Source organism: Camellia sinensis, chromosome 11 (genome assembly GCF_055761805.1).
Source record: "Camellia sinensis isolate YWXY chromosome 11, ASM5576180v1, whole genome shotgun sequence".
NCBI classification, from domain to species: domain Eukaryota; kingdom Viridiplantae; phylum Streptophyta; class Magnoliopsida; order Ericales; family Theaceae; genus Camellia; species Camellia sinensis.
The window spans coordinates 72,821,094-72,837,233 of record NC_138971.1 but is presented as its reverse complement, the minus strand read 5'-3'; the positions used below and the strand labels follow the sequence as shown (position 1 = coordinate 72,837,233).

The following is a 16,140-nucleotide window of genomic DNA, read 5'->3' as shown; positions in this document are numbered from 1 at the left end:
ATGTATTTATTTATTTAGATAAATTGCATTTACACTCTTCAGGTTTGCTTTTAATATAAATCCCTCCCTCGCATTTCAAAAATCACACTAAACCTCCTGTCAATTTTTTTCACTTAACAGAAGTTACAAAAAAAAAAAAAAAAAAAAAAATGTGTAAGAACTATAATACCCTCAATTGAAGATTTGATTTTACTATATTATCAACCTGCCCAACCATCACCATTTAAACAATCTTCATCAGGAGCTCTGTTAGTTGACTTAACGGTCAACTAACGGAGGGGGCAATTTGTAATGAAACTTTAACCCTTAGGAAAGTGTTGTAATTTCCAAAATGTGAGGGAGAATTTGTAATAGAGTCAAACCTTGAGGAGTGTTGGTGTAATTTACCTTATTTATTTTTTAAATTTTATCTATAAATAATAGTGAGTTGAAATTTGGAAATTTTAGAATAAGACCCCCAAATGTGTTTATAATGATGTCACAAAGAAGTAGAGCCCCACATGATTGAATGTATGACAAATCAAAATCGACACTCATCATTCCATATCATTATGGATGAAATTGTGAATAATTTATTAGAGGTCTCACATATTTTTTGAAATTTTATAATGCACACGCCTTTTTGTTTGTGTATCATATAATTAATTATGATTTTATAATTTTTGGTTATAATTTATTGTAGTGGTGATTCTAATTTGATTATGACTCATTATGGTGTTAGTTAGTTATTATTTATTGCGGTTTTTGCTTAAAAAATGATATACAAGTCGACTTTGTAAACTAATTTTTTAGATCCAATGATATGTAAATGATATGATTGATTGATGATTAGGAAAAATATGAGAAATAGTATTGCATTAGATATTCTAATTGATTGCCACATCATTGGGCTTGAAAAGTGATTATAATATTTGGACTTTAAATAGCAATGCTCTTTTTATTTTGGTTATGACCGAAGAGATTTTGATTATGTCTCAAACAACGTTGGGTTATAACTGGTAATTGTGACCCATTGTGAATTTGATTATAACGTATTGTAATTATTATTTTTTGTTAGGATTCAAATTTTTTTTAACTATGCCTCAAATAAAATTTAATTATAACTTCTTGCGTCATGATTAAAAGTCATTTAATTATTCAGACCATAAATATAACACATACCAAAATATTGTAGAAAACTGGTTAAAGAAAACTCAAAATTAAGAAATATGGCAAAGATTGGGATAAACTTCTCCTTTTGTGTGTGGCATTATCATTCATCGGGTTCGGGTATGGCAATAAGAAAGCTCCAAATTGACAAAAATGGCTACTCTGGCAAGGCATTAATGCTCTGTTCTTGTGCACAGCAATATGTTATGTATATACATATCATGTGTACTCTCTCACTCTCATATTGATATCCAAAGTAAATGCTCTGTTCTTGTGCACAACAATATAATATGTATATACATATCATGTGTACTCTCTCTCTCTCTCTCTCTCATATTGATATCCAAAGTAAATGCCTTGATCTTCTATAAATAGAGGTGATCATCTTGTTAGTTTCATATAATTCTTGTATCTCTCTGTCTCTCTTTGCCTCGTTCTTCTTCCTCTCAACATGGCAGCCATTGCTAGCCTTTTGTTGCTCTGTGTTTGTTCCTGCTTCATCTCCGTCTACGACGCACAAGCAACTATCCCGCTCGTTCCGGCACTGTATATCATTGGAGATTCGACCATCGATGGTGGGAACAGGCTTACTAGCAGAACACCTTACGGAATTGACTTAAACACCACAACACTAATACGCTGGACCAATAGCGAGACCATTGCTGATTTTGTTGGTAAATTGGATCGACTTCATTTTTGTATTGCTTTTCGATATGAAAAGATCTCTAAAAGTATTATTTATTTATTTATTTAAATTTTTTTCCCCAGCAATCTTCCTCGGGTTGCCCCTTTTCCACCCTACATTGATTTATCCAAAGCTGGAATATCAAGAATGGGTGTGAACTACACATTTGCAGGCTGTGGTATACTGCCACAAATTGGTCAGGTGATATATACAAATGCTTGTCTACATGTTTTCTTAATTGATTTAATTTTCTTTATGTTGATCACGAATTTTACTCTGAAGTTTCATGTTCATTTGTTTGTTTGTTTGTTGTTTGTTTGTTTTTGTTTTTTGGCTTTAGAATGGTTGGAGTTTGGATGGTCAGATTGACAAGTTCAATTCAACTCTGAGAAATAATCTGACCAAAATGTTCAGTAACCCGGACCTCCTCCAGCATGTGAAAAACTCAGTTTTTTTGTTTTCTTTTGGCATCAATGATTATGTCCAACTCTATCTTCCCAAGAACAGTGGTACCCTAAGCAAATTGTCTCCTGATGCCTTTGCACAATTCCTCCCAAATGAATTGTCAGTGGGATTGACGGTAAGATGTTCACAAGCTTTATAATTACAGTAAAGTGTGTTTATCTGATTCTGAAACATGCAATAATAAGTATTACACTGAAACCGATACGCTATGTTTTACAGACATTATATGGATGGGGGGCATGAAAATTTCTGTTTAACAACATTTGGCCATTAGGGTGCACACCATTGTATGCCAATGTATCGGACCCTCTGGCTATTTGTTGCAATGAGACAATTAACCAGTTGGTCCGTCCGTACAACAACAAGCTTCCTGTGATGCTCAAGGAATTACAGTCAAATCTTTCTAGTGCCGTGTTCTCTCACTCCAATGACTTCGAGTTTGTGGAAGACTTGAAGGAGAATCCAATTATGGAAATAGGAGAGTACTACAACTACTACTGGAGAGGAAGTTTTTGCTTTCGAAATTGCCACCATTCTCATTCCATGAATTCCAGTCTAACATATTGCTTTTTTCTTTTTTTTTTCGGGGTGCAGGGGTAACAAATACTACAGGAGAATGCCATTCCACGTTAACCGATTCCCTCTGCTCAAATAGAGATCAATATCTCTATTTTGATTATCTTCACACTACCCAAGCTGCAAACCATGTCTTCTCTTTGAATTGCTTCAATGGAATACTTTGCTCCCCATTCAATATCATACTACTCGAGGGGCCCTAAGTCTAGTGATCTTGTGTTACGTTGGTTATGCATGTGATGGGTTTGTGTTGGCGCATGTAATGGCGTTGTTAAGATAGTTAATGAAATAGTAACTTGTGGCTCTACTTCATTTATGTAATGGATTATAGTTAATGAAATGGTATTTGTGGCTCTACTTTATTATGTGTAATGACTTTTATTAACTATATATAAAGTAGAGCCACAAATATCATTTTATTAACTATATATTAATAAAGTAGAGCCACAAATATCATTTCATTAACTATATATTAATAAAAGCCATTACACGTATAATAAGGTAGAGCCACAAATACCATTTCAATAACTAAAAGCCATTACATAAATGAAGTAGAGCTACAAATAACTATTTCATTAACTATCTTAACAACGCCATTACATGCGCCAACACAAACCCATCACATGCATAACCAACGTAACACAAGATCACTAGACTTAGGGCCCCTCGAGTAGTATGATATTGAATGGGGAGCAAAGTATTCCATTGAAGCAATTCAAAGAGAAGACATGGTTTGCAGCTTGGGTAGTGTGAAGATAATCAAAATAGAGATATTGATCTCTATTTGAGCAGAGGGAATCGGTTAACGTGGAATGGCATTCTCCTGTAGTATTTGTTACCCCTGCACCCCGAAAAAAAAAAGAAAAAAGCAATATGTTAGACTGGAATTCATGGAATGAGAATGGTGGCAATTTCGAAAGCAAAAACTTCCTCTCCAGTAGTAGTTGTAGTACTCTCATATTTCCATAATTGGATTCTCCTTCAAGTCTTCCACAAACTCGAAGTCATTGGAGTGAGAGAACACGGCACTAGAAAGATTTGACTGTAATTCCTTGAGCATCACAGGAAGCTTGTTGTTGTACGGACGGACCAACTGGTTAATTGTCTCATTGCAACAAATAGCCAGAGGGTCCGATACATTGGCATACAATGGTGTGCACCCGAATGGCCAAATGTTGTTAAACAGAAATTTTCATGCCCCCCATCCATATAATGTCTGTAAAACATAGCGTATCGGTTTCAGTGTAATACTTATTATTGCATGTTTCAGAATCAGATAAACACACTTTACTGTAATTATAAAGCTTGTGAACATCTTACCGTCAATCCCACTGACAATTCATTTGGGAGGAATTGTGCAAAGGCATCAGGAGACAATTTGCTTAGGGTACCACTGTTCTTGGGAAGATAGAGTTGGACATAATCATTGATGCCAAAAGAAAACAAAAAAACTGAGTTTTTCACATGCTAGAGGAGGTCCGGGTTACTGAACATTTTGGTCAGATTATTTCTCAGAGTTGAATTGAACTTGTCAATCTGACCATCCAAACTCCAACCATTCTAAAGCCAAAAAACAAAAACAAACAAACAACAAACAAACAAATGAACATGAAACTTCAGAGTAAAATTCGTGATCAACATAAAGAAAATTAAATCAATTAAGAAAACATGTAGACAAGCATTTGTATATATCACCTGACCAATTTGTGGCAGTATACCACAGCCTGCAAATGTGTAGTTCACACCCATTCTTGATATTCCAGCTTTGGATAAATCAATGTAGGGTGGAAAAGGGGCAACCCGAGGAAGATTGCTGGGGAAAAAAATTTAAATAAATAAATAAATAATACTTTTAGAGATCTTTTCATATCGAAAAGCAATACAAAAATGAAGTCGATCCAATTTACCAACAAAATCAGCAATGGTCTCGCTATTGGTCCAGCGTATTAGTGTTATGGTGTTTAAGTCAATTCCGTAAGGTGTTCTGCTAGTAAGCCTGTTCCCACCATCGATGGTCGAATCTCCAATGATATACAGTGCCGGAACGAGCGGGATAGTTGCTTGTGCGTCGTAGACGGAGATGAAGCAGGAACAAACACAGAGCAACAAAAGGCTAGCAATGGCTGCCATGTTGAGAGGAAGAAGAACGAGGCAAAGAGAGACAGAGAGATACAAGAATTATATGAAACTAACAAGATGATCACCTCTATTTATAGAAGATCAAGGCATTTACTTTGGATATCAATATGAGAGAGAGAGAGAGAGAGTACACATGATATGTATATACATATTATATTGTTGTGCACAAGAACAGAGCATTTACTTTGGATATCAATATGAGAGTGAGAGAGTACACATGATATGTATATACATAACATATTGCTGTGCACAAGAACAGAGCATTAATGCCTTGCCAGAGTAGCCATTTTTGTCAATTTGGAGCTTTCTTATTGCCATACCCGAACCCGATGAATGATAATGCCACACACAAAAGGAGAAGTTTATCCCAATCTTTGCCATATTTCTCAATTGAGTTTTCTTTAACCAGTTTTCTACAATATTTTGGTATGTGTTATATTTATGGTCTGAATAATTAAATGACTTTTAATCATGACGCAAAAAGTTATAATTAAATTTTATTTGAGACATAGTTTAAAAAAATTTGAATCCTAACAAAAAATAATAATTACAATAAGTTATAACAAATTCACAATGGGTCACAATTACTAGTTAGGTTGGTTCATCCGACTTTCCCATTTAGGAATGCACAGTCTATATCGTAAAAAGTAGCTCATACCGCTATATCCATCTCTAACGAAATTTCGGCAATATCTCCCCATGGTTCTCCAAGTACACGACATAGACTAGGTGTACTGTTACACCTTGTCTAGTATGCACCCAGAGAACATGAGGACCTACTACACGAAATCTATACGAGATGGACTACATTTAAGCAGTAGAACTACTAATTAAGACATAGACTTGTGCTCCGGAACTGTCCAAACTGGACAATCCAAGAAGAGCTTCATCAAAGATGATTAGGCATCTCTAATGAAGATTCTTGGACAGGTCTATGGCTATTTATGCATGCATGGATAATTACTTGCTAAATTAACAACAGTCATATTTTTGCATCCCAGTGGTGCAATCTGAATCAAAATTATCAAGCATACTAGAAGAATTTCTAGCATGAAGCATATTACTGAAGAAACTAAAAGTTTCTACAATTCTCTTGATAGATTATGATATAGAGCTTCATCAAATATGACTACGTGTGCACTAAAAAATTCAATCTATGTCCCTTAGTATAAGTAAAAAAATCAACTCCATCACATATATCATGAAAGAATCAATATGAAAAATGCCAAAGCTAGAGATGAAATATGCATAATTGATACAAAACTCCTACAGTATTTGTTTTTACAAGGCTAGTAGTGAACTATACAGGCATATCACTATCAATACAAAAACCTAAATATAAATCATGTCCCCGCAATCACCAATTAATCAACTAATCATTCAAAAACCTAAATCCAAATCATGTCCCCGCAATCACCAATTAATCATCTTATGTCCAAAACTAGTCACAAAACCGACTACAGCTTTTTCAACTTTCAAGGTATCAAAATAAGTTACCATGACATTTCATCAGCTGGATTCAATAATTGTTTCATCTCAATCTGAGCAGTGAACTACTTGATTAATGTGCACATTTTTTCTACATTTCATCAGCTGGATTCAATAAGTTACCATGACATATTTTTTCTACATTTTTTATAAATAGTTGCAAAGGAATGATTTTCGTTGCACTATAGTGATTTTGGAGATAGATCAACAAAGCTCAAAATTCTAAACTTTTAAACGGGTTCTACAGAAGTGTTCTCTAGGGGGTGTGTGGTAGTTTAATTAATGGTTGACAAATATTTGAAACCTAAATGTCATAGTGAACTTGCTGGGTTCCACCATATTTTTACATCACCTTAATGTCATAGTTACTGTTTACATCACCAAAACTTTATGTTTCTTGCATTATAAACCTAAAAATCCTTTTGCCTAGTCTTTAAAATACCTAGAAAACCATTCCTAACAACCATATCCACCAAGTTGTGTTCCATCTTGGTCTCAACCCTCAATTTCTACCAGGACTTAATTTTCTTTTTGGGTGGTTGATTTATGTGGATATGCATTTCTAAAATCCATTTTACAGGTCAATTTCTATTCCAATGTTTAACAACAATCAAAAAATAACATTTTGTCCATCCAACATTGCCAAATTCTACACTTGAAATGTTTCTTTATCATTAGTATTAAAACAAAATCACAGAAAAATAAAAACTATAAATATAAATAACTTGAACAACAAGAATATAGAGAAGCCACAAAATTCATATAACAAATAAATAACGAATCTAATAACGTTCATATAATTCTAGGGCACGATCAAGCGTTAATGGAAGATAGCAATTATGAATCCATATAAAAATAAAGCAGCAGCACAACCTAGACTTATAATCGGGGTAATTATCAGAAGAAATGTAAACAAAAACAAATTTAAAGAGGATTGAACAGATTAGAAAGAAACATTTAGCAGCTTGATGTGTGTGCGTGAGAGAGAGGTGAGATACATCCACCAAATCCAAAACAATGAACTCAAAACAATGACAACGCACACACACACACACAGATATATATATATATATCAAATAGATTTGAAAAATCAGAGATCTGAGGTCATACAAAACAAATGCATATATAATAAAAACTTACAGATTTGAGTTATGCAACAAAAAGAAGCGACCGATTGAGCGAGATCTGCAACAAAACAGAGCAGCAACAAACTTACAGATCTTCAGAGAGAAAAAAAGGGGGGGGGGGGGGGTGAGGGGACGGGGGGGGCCCTAAACGAGCTTCAACATTTGGATTGACCAAAGGACCAAAATCGAAAGAGAGGAGCACCAAAATCAGAAGATAAGCGCAAATCTGGTGACCAAAATCTACAAGTTCTGAAATCCACAGATCTGAAATCGATTGAGTGTTTGAAATCGAGAGAGGAGTGTTTGAAATCGAGTGAGTTGGTTTGAAATTGAGGGAGGGTGAGAGCTTCAAAACAGTGTGAGTGAGGGTTTCTGAGCTTCAAATTGAATGGGTTTTTGAGCGAGAGAGTGAGTTTGTTTGAAATCGAGCTTCAAATCGAGGGTTTCTGAGTTTTGGATGAGAGAGAGTGAGAGTGCGAGACGATTTGAAAGGGATGGAGTTTTGAACGGTGTGAACTAATTGACCTAAAACGGTGCCGTGTAACTGAGATCCAGAGACAACGTTTTCAAAAGGTTGTGTATAATTAATCTATCGTGGCATTTTCCTAAACGCCACAAAAGAAGCGTTGCCGTAGGCCCTTTTTCCTGTAGTGATTGGTGACTTAATGCAAGATATGAATTTAATATGAAGAATTTGGCATTAAATCACACATGCATTCATAATTTTGTTGAGTCTCAAGAATATAAGTATCATTCATACCATTTGAGATGGAATTAGAGACTATATTTTACAAGCATGCATAATCCATGAAGTTATGGAACTTGATTGCATGAGTTTTGAAGTTATCAAGCAGAGTTTGAAATGATTTGGGACTTGCATGATGAATTCATAATTAATTGAACTTCAATCTTGTAGAATTGACTCATATGATCATGTTAGTAGTTGTATGGCTCAAATATAGAACATAATATGCAAGTTGTACCATTGAAAACCATATTTTGAAACCCAAATAGCATTATGGAAAACCCAAAAATCGACCGCATCGCTCGAGCGGTGAAGTTACCTCTCGAGCGTAAATTGAAGGCATCGAGTATTTTTGCAGACAATTGCATGGTGGCTCAAGCGGCAAAACTTGCGTTCGAGCGAACCCTGTTTTGAATTGCTCATGGCTCGAGCGACCCAAAGTTGCGCTCGAGCCTAAAATTCAAGCAACCAGTACTTTTGCAGAGCTTTGCAGACTGCTCGAGCGACCAAAGTTGTGCTCGAGCGAAGAGCCCTGTTTTAGGAACTTTTGAAACATTGTTTTATGCTTCAATTTCCATTCTCTTTCATTTCTAAGCATTCTTAGTACACATTGAGCATCCTAAATGAATTAAAGAACACAAAAGAAGCCTAAGAAAATTAAGCAAACTAAATGTAGTAAACAATTTATGGAATGGACATATTGACTCACCTTTGTTAAAAGGTTGAAAGGCAAAAATAATTTTACTTGTGTATGGTACGGGTTTTCATAGGACGGAAGTACCACATAGACAATGCCACATAATAATTTCAACTAGTAAGGTAACTAATGTATGTATTCTCATTTACAACTTTACTGTTAGAGTGCAGTTCCTCTATATTTGTGTTTTGATTTTCTCTTCCTTTCTCCTCGTAATGTTTAATTGCTATCAATAAATTGTTACTTTTTCTAATTAAAAAGATCTCATAGAAGATTAGAAATTGTTCTCACTTGCTCAATTATCCACTAAATAAAGGCATAATGTGATATATTAAAGAGTAGACGTGCAGATATGAGCGGAGAAGAAATATATACAATATGATGAGTAAGTGTTATAGTAACTAGAAGGGTAGAGAACTAATCAGGGTCCTAGACTGCAAGTTTCTAGTATGTTATGGGATAATATGGCACCACCAAAAGCACAGTTTCTGAGTTGGTTGGCGTGGCGAGGGAGGGTTAAAACAAGTAGTCTACTACAGAGGTTAGGGGTTTTAAGTGGAGGTGATGTGCCCATTTTGCAGGACTGAAGCAGAATCTGTGACTCACATTTGTCTGCACTGTTCAGAGGTGTGGAAGGTTTGGGCAATTTTGTTGCGATGGTGGGAATTTTGCTAGGTTATACCTGATACAATTGAAGGAGTGCTGTTTTGGTGGATTGCAACAAAACTTAAAAAATCTGTAAGAAAGATCTGGAGGCTTGAACCAGTAGCAATGTTGTGGTCAACTTGGAGGTTGAGAAATGATGTAGTCTTCAATGGTTATCAACCAAATATGGAAGAGCTTGGTGAATTAGTGAAAGTCAGGGTTGGGCTGTGGGCTAAATCAATTATGTCTACTATCCCCTATTCAGTGCATGACACTGTGAACAATCTGTATCAAGTTAGGAGATGTCTATGAGGTGGTTGGCTTGGAGTTGGTTTTTCTTGCTTATGTTCTGGTTGATTCCTCACAAGCTTTGGGTTTTGTGCTGTTTGTTGTTTGTGCTTACTTCTTGAAGCCATCCTAGTTGGTTTTGGAAGTTTAGCTTAAATGATGTGTGCATTATTCCCCCCCCCCCCCCTCCTTTCCCTTTTTATCAATGTAATATTCTTACTTTGTGTTGAATCTTTCTCATCAATAAAGGTCTCTTCTTTTTTGTTGATTTAAAAAAATAAATAAATAAATAAAACTAGAAGGGTAGAGAAACAAATATTAGAAATTACACCCAATCTATACTATCACTACAACAAATAACACTTTTGGCAACAAAATTTTTGGTCGCCAAAAGTCATGTTTTAGTCAGGGAAGGTTTTTAATGACTAAGAGTTTTGGTCGCCAGGTTTGTCGCTGAGCAATTGTCGATAAAGGTTATTGGCGACTAAAAAAATTTTAGTCGACAAAAGTAACAAATTGCTGACCATTTTTTTAGTCGTGAAAAACATTAAAGTAAAATTATCTATAACATTTTCAGCAACTAAAATTTGTTGTCGCCAAAACTTGAGAATTATATTTTACGACTAAAATTGTCGTCGCCAAATATTTTTTATTTTATTTCATGTTATTGTTTTTTAGCTACTAATTTTTTTTTTTTTTTTTTTGATAAATAAACCAACTTTATTAAAAGGCATCAAGGCGATGCAAAGAATACAAAAGCTAAACCACCTATGCACCACGAGGAACTACACAAAACATGAATAAAGCAAGCAAAAGAACTATGAAGACAGTCTTCTACAAATTCAACAAAAGACAACTGCCGGGTCCACAGTCAGCGTTAACCAACTATGCACCACGAGGAGCAAACGCCTCTCCAACCAAACCACCGAACGCATCTCTCCCAAAAATACCCGCCGATTACGTTCCAACCACAGTAGCCACATAAGACAATGGCCAGCCAAGTTCCAAGCTCTCCGCCTTCTCTTCCCAACCCTCCCCCCAACCCAGCTTTGTAACACAGCCCTTACAGTCCCTGGCTGAACCCAATCCAAACCGAAGAGAGCTACTATAGACATCCAAAGACGTGAAGCAACCGGACAACAAATAAGCAAATGATCCACTGACTTCACAGCTCCACAACACATGCAACACCAATTGACCAAAATATGCCCACACTGACTCAAATTATCATCGTCAAAATACGGCCTAATGCAGCTGTCCACACAAAGAAAGCAACTTTAGACGGACAACCCACCACCCAAACACTCTTCCAAGGGAAAGGCACCCCAACCCTCCCTGTAATCCTATGGTAAAAAGAGGATACAAAAAACACCCCTTTAGACTTCGGACAATCCCGCCTCATAAAATTCTCTCCAGCCCCTCTAAACCGAAGCCCATACAAAAAACCCAACAGACCCAGCACTTGCCCCATCTCCCAATCCTGCACTTGCCGACGTAGAACAACATTCCACACAACCACCTGGCCTTGCATCTGGGCATAAGAATCCACCGTCGCCTCCCGGTCAGTGGCAATCCGAAAAAGCAACGGAAACATCACCGCCAATGGCAGCTCCGCACACCACCTATCCCTTCAAAACCGAACCTGGGTCCCCACCTCAACCAAAAAACTCACATTCTTCCAAAATTCCTTCCGTCCCAACCAAATTCCTTTCCATAAACTGCGACCATGCGAATGGGTAACCTCCTCCGTACTCCAATCCCCCCAACCCAAACCATATTTAGCCCTGACCACCTTCCTCCACAACCGCTCCCTCTCTACCCCAAACCGCCATAACCACTTCCCCAAAAGAGCCAAATTAAATGAAATCAAACTCCAGATCCCCAAACCCCCCATCGCCTTAGGAGAACAGATCTGCTCCCAGGCTACAAGATGATTATGGAAGGATTCTGACCCTCCTCCCCATAAAAAATCCCTCTATAACTTTTCCAACCTCCGAGCAACAGACACAGGAATAACATGTACTGACATCAAATAAGTCGGGATACTTGAGAGGACACTCTTGATCAGTGTAACGCGGCCCCCTTTCGAAAGATATTGCCGCTTCCACCCTGCCAAACGACACTGCACCCTGTCCACCACCCCATCCCACACCCTTGGAGCCTTAAAAGAAGCTCCCAAAGGTAACCCCAAATAATTTGTGGGTTAGGCCACTATCTTACAACCCAAAATTGCAGCCAATATAGAAATACGTGGCACGGACCCAACCAGAATCAACTCTAACTTCCCCAAATTCACCCGAAGTACAGAGACCGCCTCAAAATAGAGAACACACCTTAAATAACCAACCTGACTCTCCTCCGCGCCACAAAAAATAAGAGCATCATCCGCACAAAACAAGTGAGACACCACCAATATAGTAGTCCGGTCCATACCCACCTCAAAACCTGTCAACAGACCCCTCCGAACTGCAGTAGGTAACAAGTGCTCCAAAGCCTCCATAATTAAAATAAACAATAAAGGAGACAAAGGGTCACCCTGCCGTAAACCCCTATGAGTCGGGAAAAATCCTGCTGGCGTCCCATTCACTAGGACAGACATCCTAACCGTCGATATACAAAACTGAATCCACTGCCTCCACCATTCCCCAAACCCCATTCGCTCCAACATATACATCAAAAACTGCCAATTCACATTATCATATACCTTCTCAATATCTAACTTACAAATAAGACCAGCACCCCCCTGCCGAATTCGCGAGTCAACACACTCATTTGCTACCAACATAGCATCCAAAATCTAACGCCCCCCCACAAAGGCATTCTGGGACTCAGACACCAGGCCCTTCAAGACACCGCGCAACCTGTTAGCCAAAACTTTCGCCAGAAGCTTGTACACACTCCCCAACAGGCTAATGGGTCGAAAATCTTTTATATCTGCCGCCCCACCCTTTTTAGGAATTAACGCTACGAAAGTTGCATTAAGACTCCTTTCAAACTGCCCGGACTGATAAAACTGAGCAAACAAGGCTACGACATCTGTCTTGACCACTTTCCAACACCGCTGGAAGAAAAGCATAGTAAAACCATCCGGGCCTGGCGCCTTATCCCCAGACATTTTCTGAAGAGCCTCGAAAACCTCCTCGGAAAAAGGCCGCTCCAGCATCTGCCTATCCGCCTCTGAAAGAGCATCAAACTGAACACCATCCAAACTTGGCCTCCAAGTCCCATCCTCCCCCCGAAACAAATGCTGGTAAAAGCCCACTATGCCCTCTCTCACCTCCTCCTCTGACGATAACAACACCCCATTAACCCACAACTTCCCAACTTGATTAACCCGACGATGAGCAAATCCTCGTTTCAGATGGTGGCCACGACTGCTGGCAGAAGAGAACAGATTTTCGTGCCAAAATTTGATTTTGGTGGTGGTTGGGAGGGAGTTGCATTGGTCATGGAGGGTTTTGCCTTTGGGGATGGATGGGCCAGAACGAAGAACAACCAACCTAGGGTGGAGGCAGTAGGGAGGCCACCGCAGGTGATTGCGCCTATACATCGAGATGCAGATGTGGGGGATGTGGTGGTTCAGGTAGGTTCTGAAGGGGGGTGGTTTCGGAAGTTGGATAGAGCGGTAGTGGGGAGGGTGGGGGTTTTGGGGAAAAAAGGTTTGGATACGTTGGTGGTCGCAAATTGGGTGCTTCGATGGTGGAAATCGTCAGGGGAAGTGGAGGTTTATGGAATTGGAGGGTAATTTTACCTCTTTGTCTTCAGATCAAGGCGCGAGGCTGAAAGTGCGATACGTCGGCGGTGGACAATAGCTGGGCGTGATATGGTTCTTAGCTGCTGGTCGCCGGATTCGTTGCGTGCGGATGGCGGGGCACCAGTTTCGGTATCCAATAACTGGGTACAGATTTTGGGCCTTCCAATCCACCTTCGAAGTCCTGAGTTGTTTCGCGATATTGGCAACAGATGTGGTGGTTTTGTGGCGATCAATGAGTCGGTGGAGATGCTGGGGTGTGTTCGGTTGAAGATGTGTGGCCAGGCCAGTGGGTATCCGTCGCAGATTTCAATCCGATGGGGTTCACAGCGTTATACGCTGCCTATCTGGTCGGAAACTGGGCCAGTGGTGGTTGCTGCGCCGGCGTTAGGTGGTTCTACGGTTACGTTAGTCGCCTAAATTTGATTTTTTTTTTTTTTCGCTACTAAACTTTTATTCGCCGAAAGTTTGATTTGCTTTTGCCTACTAAATCTTTAGTCGCCAAAAATGTTTTGTTGTTCAGGTTATTTTTGTTTAGCTACTAAATAATTTAGTTACCTAATGTTTGATTTTTTTCGGCTACTAAACTTTTAGTAGCCTAAAGTCTAACTTGTTTTTGCCTACTAAACCTTTAGTCACCAAAATATGTTTGCTGTTTGTTTGCAATTTTGTAGCTACTAAACATTTTAGTCGCCTAAAGTGTGATTTGTTTTTTGGCTAACTTTTAGTCGCCAATTTTTTTTTTCTTCCTTTTGACCTACAAATTGTTTAGTCGCCAAAAACATAATTTTATGTTTTTTCTCCAAATTCTAATTTATTTACAACCTGTATGTATTTCGTGCAACCTGCACTATGTATATGAACAAAACAATACATCTATTATCAATCATTCCAAAATAGATTTGCAACCATTTCACTTCCAACCATCCAAAAATGTATGACTGTATATTAAAATTCCAAACAAACCATAGTCAACTTGTGCTATCTAGTCCAAACTTTTTTAATAATTCCATACAAACCATAACAATTAAGTTATCTATGCCCCAAAAATATATGTACTACCATGCGAAATGCCCATTTGTCGTGGTGCAAATTAACATTGGAATCTGTACCATAACAAAAGGAATTCTATATACCACGCCAATAATTATACAGTCGAGGGCAAAAAATATCTATTCGAGTAATAGTAATCCACACAAAAGCAGAGGACGACAAAATTATCAAAGTATGCAAAGGCCGAAATTGTCCTCCATACACAAAAAAGGAGTATCCACAAGTCCACGCCAAAAAAATAAATAAATAAAAATAAAATAAAATATAATTGCACACATTAGTATTCAGAAATGCATGCTTCAATGTACCTAGTTATTCATGTTTTTCAAAACTAATAGCAAAAACTAAATACATGAAGTGGTGGACAAGTATTTCTTGTTCTATTCAAGAAGTCTTTGATAAGCAATAAGAGGTTGAGCTTTTTTGCTATGTAAAAACTAAATACAGGACTTCATAAACACGTCTTCATGAAAATTGATCCTATTTAGCTTTTGGTAGTGTCTTAAAGTTTTCAAACAACATGATTCTGACTTTAAGATTTTGGTAGTTTGGAAGAGTTGAGGAATTGGGAGTATTAGAAAAGTCATCATTCTTGAGAAATGTATATATACTCTGCCGCTGTTTCTCTTCTCTCAACAAGCATACCTCTTATTCATGTAATTTAAGGGAAGATGGCATGGTTAATATTGTCCAACCAATTCCTTGCCTTCTTCTCCTTTCTCTTATGTTGTAAGTTTATTTGTTCTTCCTTATCTCTTCTTGTGCACATCATTTGTGCTCTATTGACGAAAGCTTTGCATTGGTTCGGGGGCTTATCTAAAAATAATAAATAAATAAATAACTTGCTTAAATAATAAAATAAGTAAAGAAATAACAAATCTGTAACATCCATACATTGGTTCAGGGGCTATTTTGCATTTTCGCCGCCCGAAAGCCCTTTTTGAACTAAGTTTAAGGCGTTTTTGGTTCTAACTCTCAAACTACGCGTGCGAATTACATGCCATCTGTGGTCACAGATCCTATTTGTCATGAGGATGCTGCCCTCAACATCCATACATTGGTTCGGGGGCTATTTTGCATTTTTGCCCACCGAAAGCCCTTTTTTGACTAAGTTGAAGGCGTTTTTGGCTCTAACTCTCAAACTACGCGTGTGAATTACATGACGTCTATGGCTACAGGTCCTATTTGTTACAAGGATGCTGTGTGTGACAGCCATACATTGGTTCGGGGGCTGTTTTGCATTTTTGCCCCCTAAAAGCCCTTTTTCGACTAATTTTAAGACATTTTCAGCTCTAACTCTCAAACTACGCATGCAAATTACATGTCGTCTGC

General features: G+C 37.9%; 1 protein-coding gene and 1 long non-coding RNA gene across 16 annotated transcripts in view; one reads left to right on the top strand and one right to left on the bottom strand.

The window, feature by feature from the left end:
• LOC114281263 (uncharacterized) overlaps positions 1–16,140 on the bottom strand; it is an 89,590-nt gene that overhangs the window by 67,515 nt on the left and 5,935 nt on the right. For 4 of the 15 annotated variants that reach the window (XR_014344065.1, XR_014344063.1, XR_014344067.1 and 1 more), the window contains exon 4: positions 7,643–7,687. The exons of 8 other annotated variants lie outside the window; for them this stretch is intronic. This is a non-coding gene — a long non-coding RNA (uncharacterized LOC114281263). Of the gene's footprint in view, positions 1–3,314; positions 7,688–14,181; positions 15,625–16,140 lie in introns of those variants that run through there. 3 more of the 15 variants (XR_014344062.1, XR_014344061.1, XR_003635851.2) reach the window with 3 other exon arrangements.
• LOC145802006 (GDSL esterase/lipase At2g03980-like) lies at positions 1,098–3,289 on the top strand. The gene is made up of 3 exons (XM_082894084.1): positions 1,098–2,035; positions 2,175–2,414; positions 2,519–3,289. The coding sequence occupies exons 1-3, from the start codon at positions 1,982–1,984 to the stop codon at positions 2,540–2,542; spliced, it is 318 nt and encodes a 105-aa protein (XP_082750210.1). The 5' UTR covers positions 1,098–1,981; the 3' UTR covers positions 2,543–3,289.

What these genes read in the sequence shown, in the direction of transcription:
- LOC145802006 (XM_082894084.1), top strand. Translation starts at nt 1,982, where the DNA reads ATGGGTGTGAACTACACATTTGCAGGCTGTGGTATACTGCCACAAATT. An exon ending in TACTGCCACAAATTGGTCAG is followed by an intron (nt 2,036 to 2,174) that starts GTGATATATACA and finishes TTTTGGCTTTAG; the next exon opens with AATGGTTGGAGTTTGGATGG. An exon ending in AATTGTCAGTGGGATTGACG is followed by an intron (nt 2,415 to 2,518) that starts GTAAGATGTTCA and finishes TATGTTTTACAG; the next exon opens with ACATTATATGGATGGGGGGC.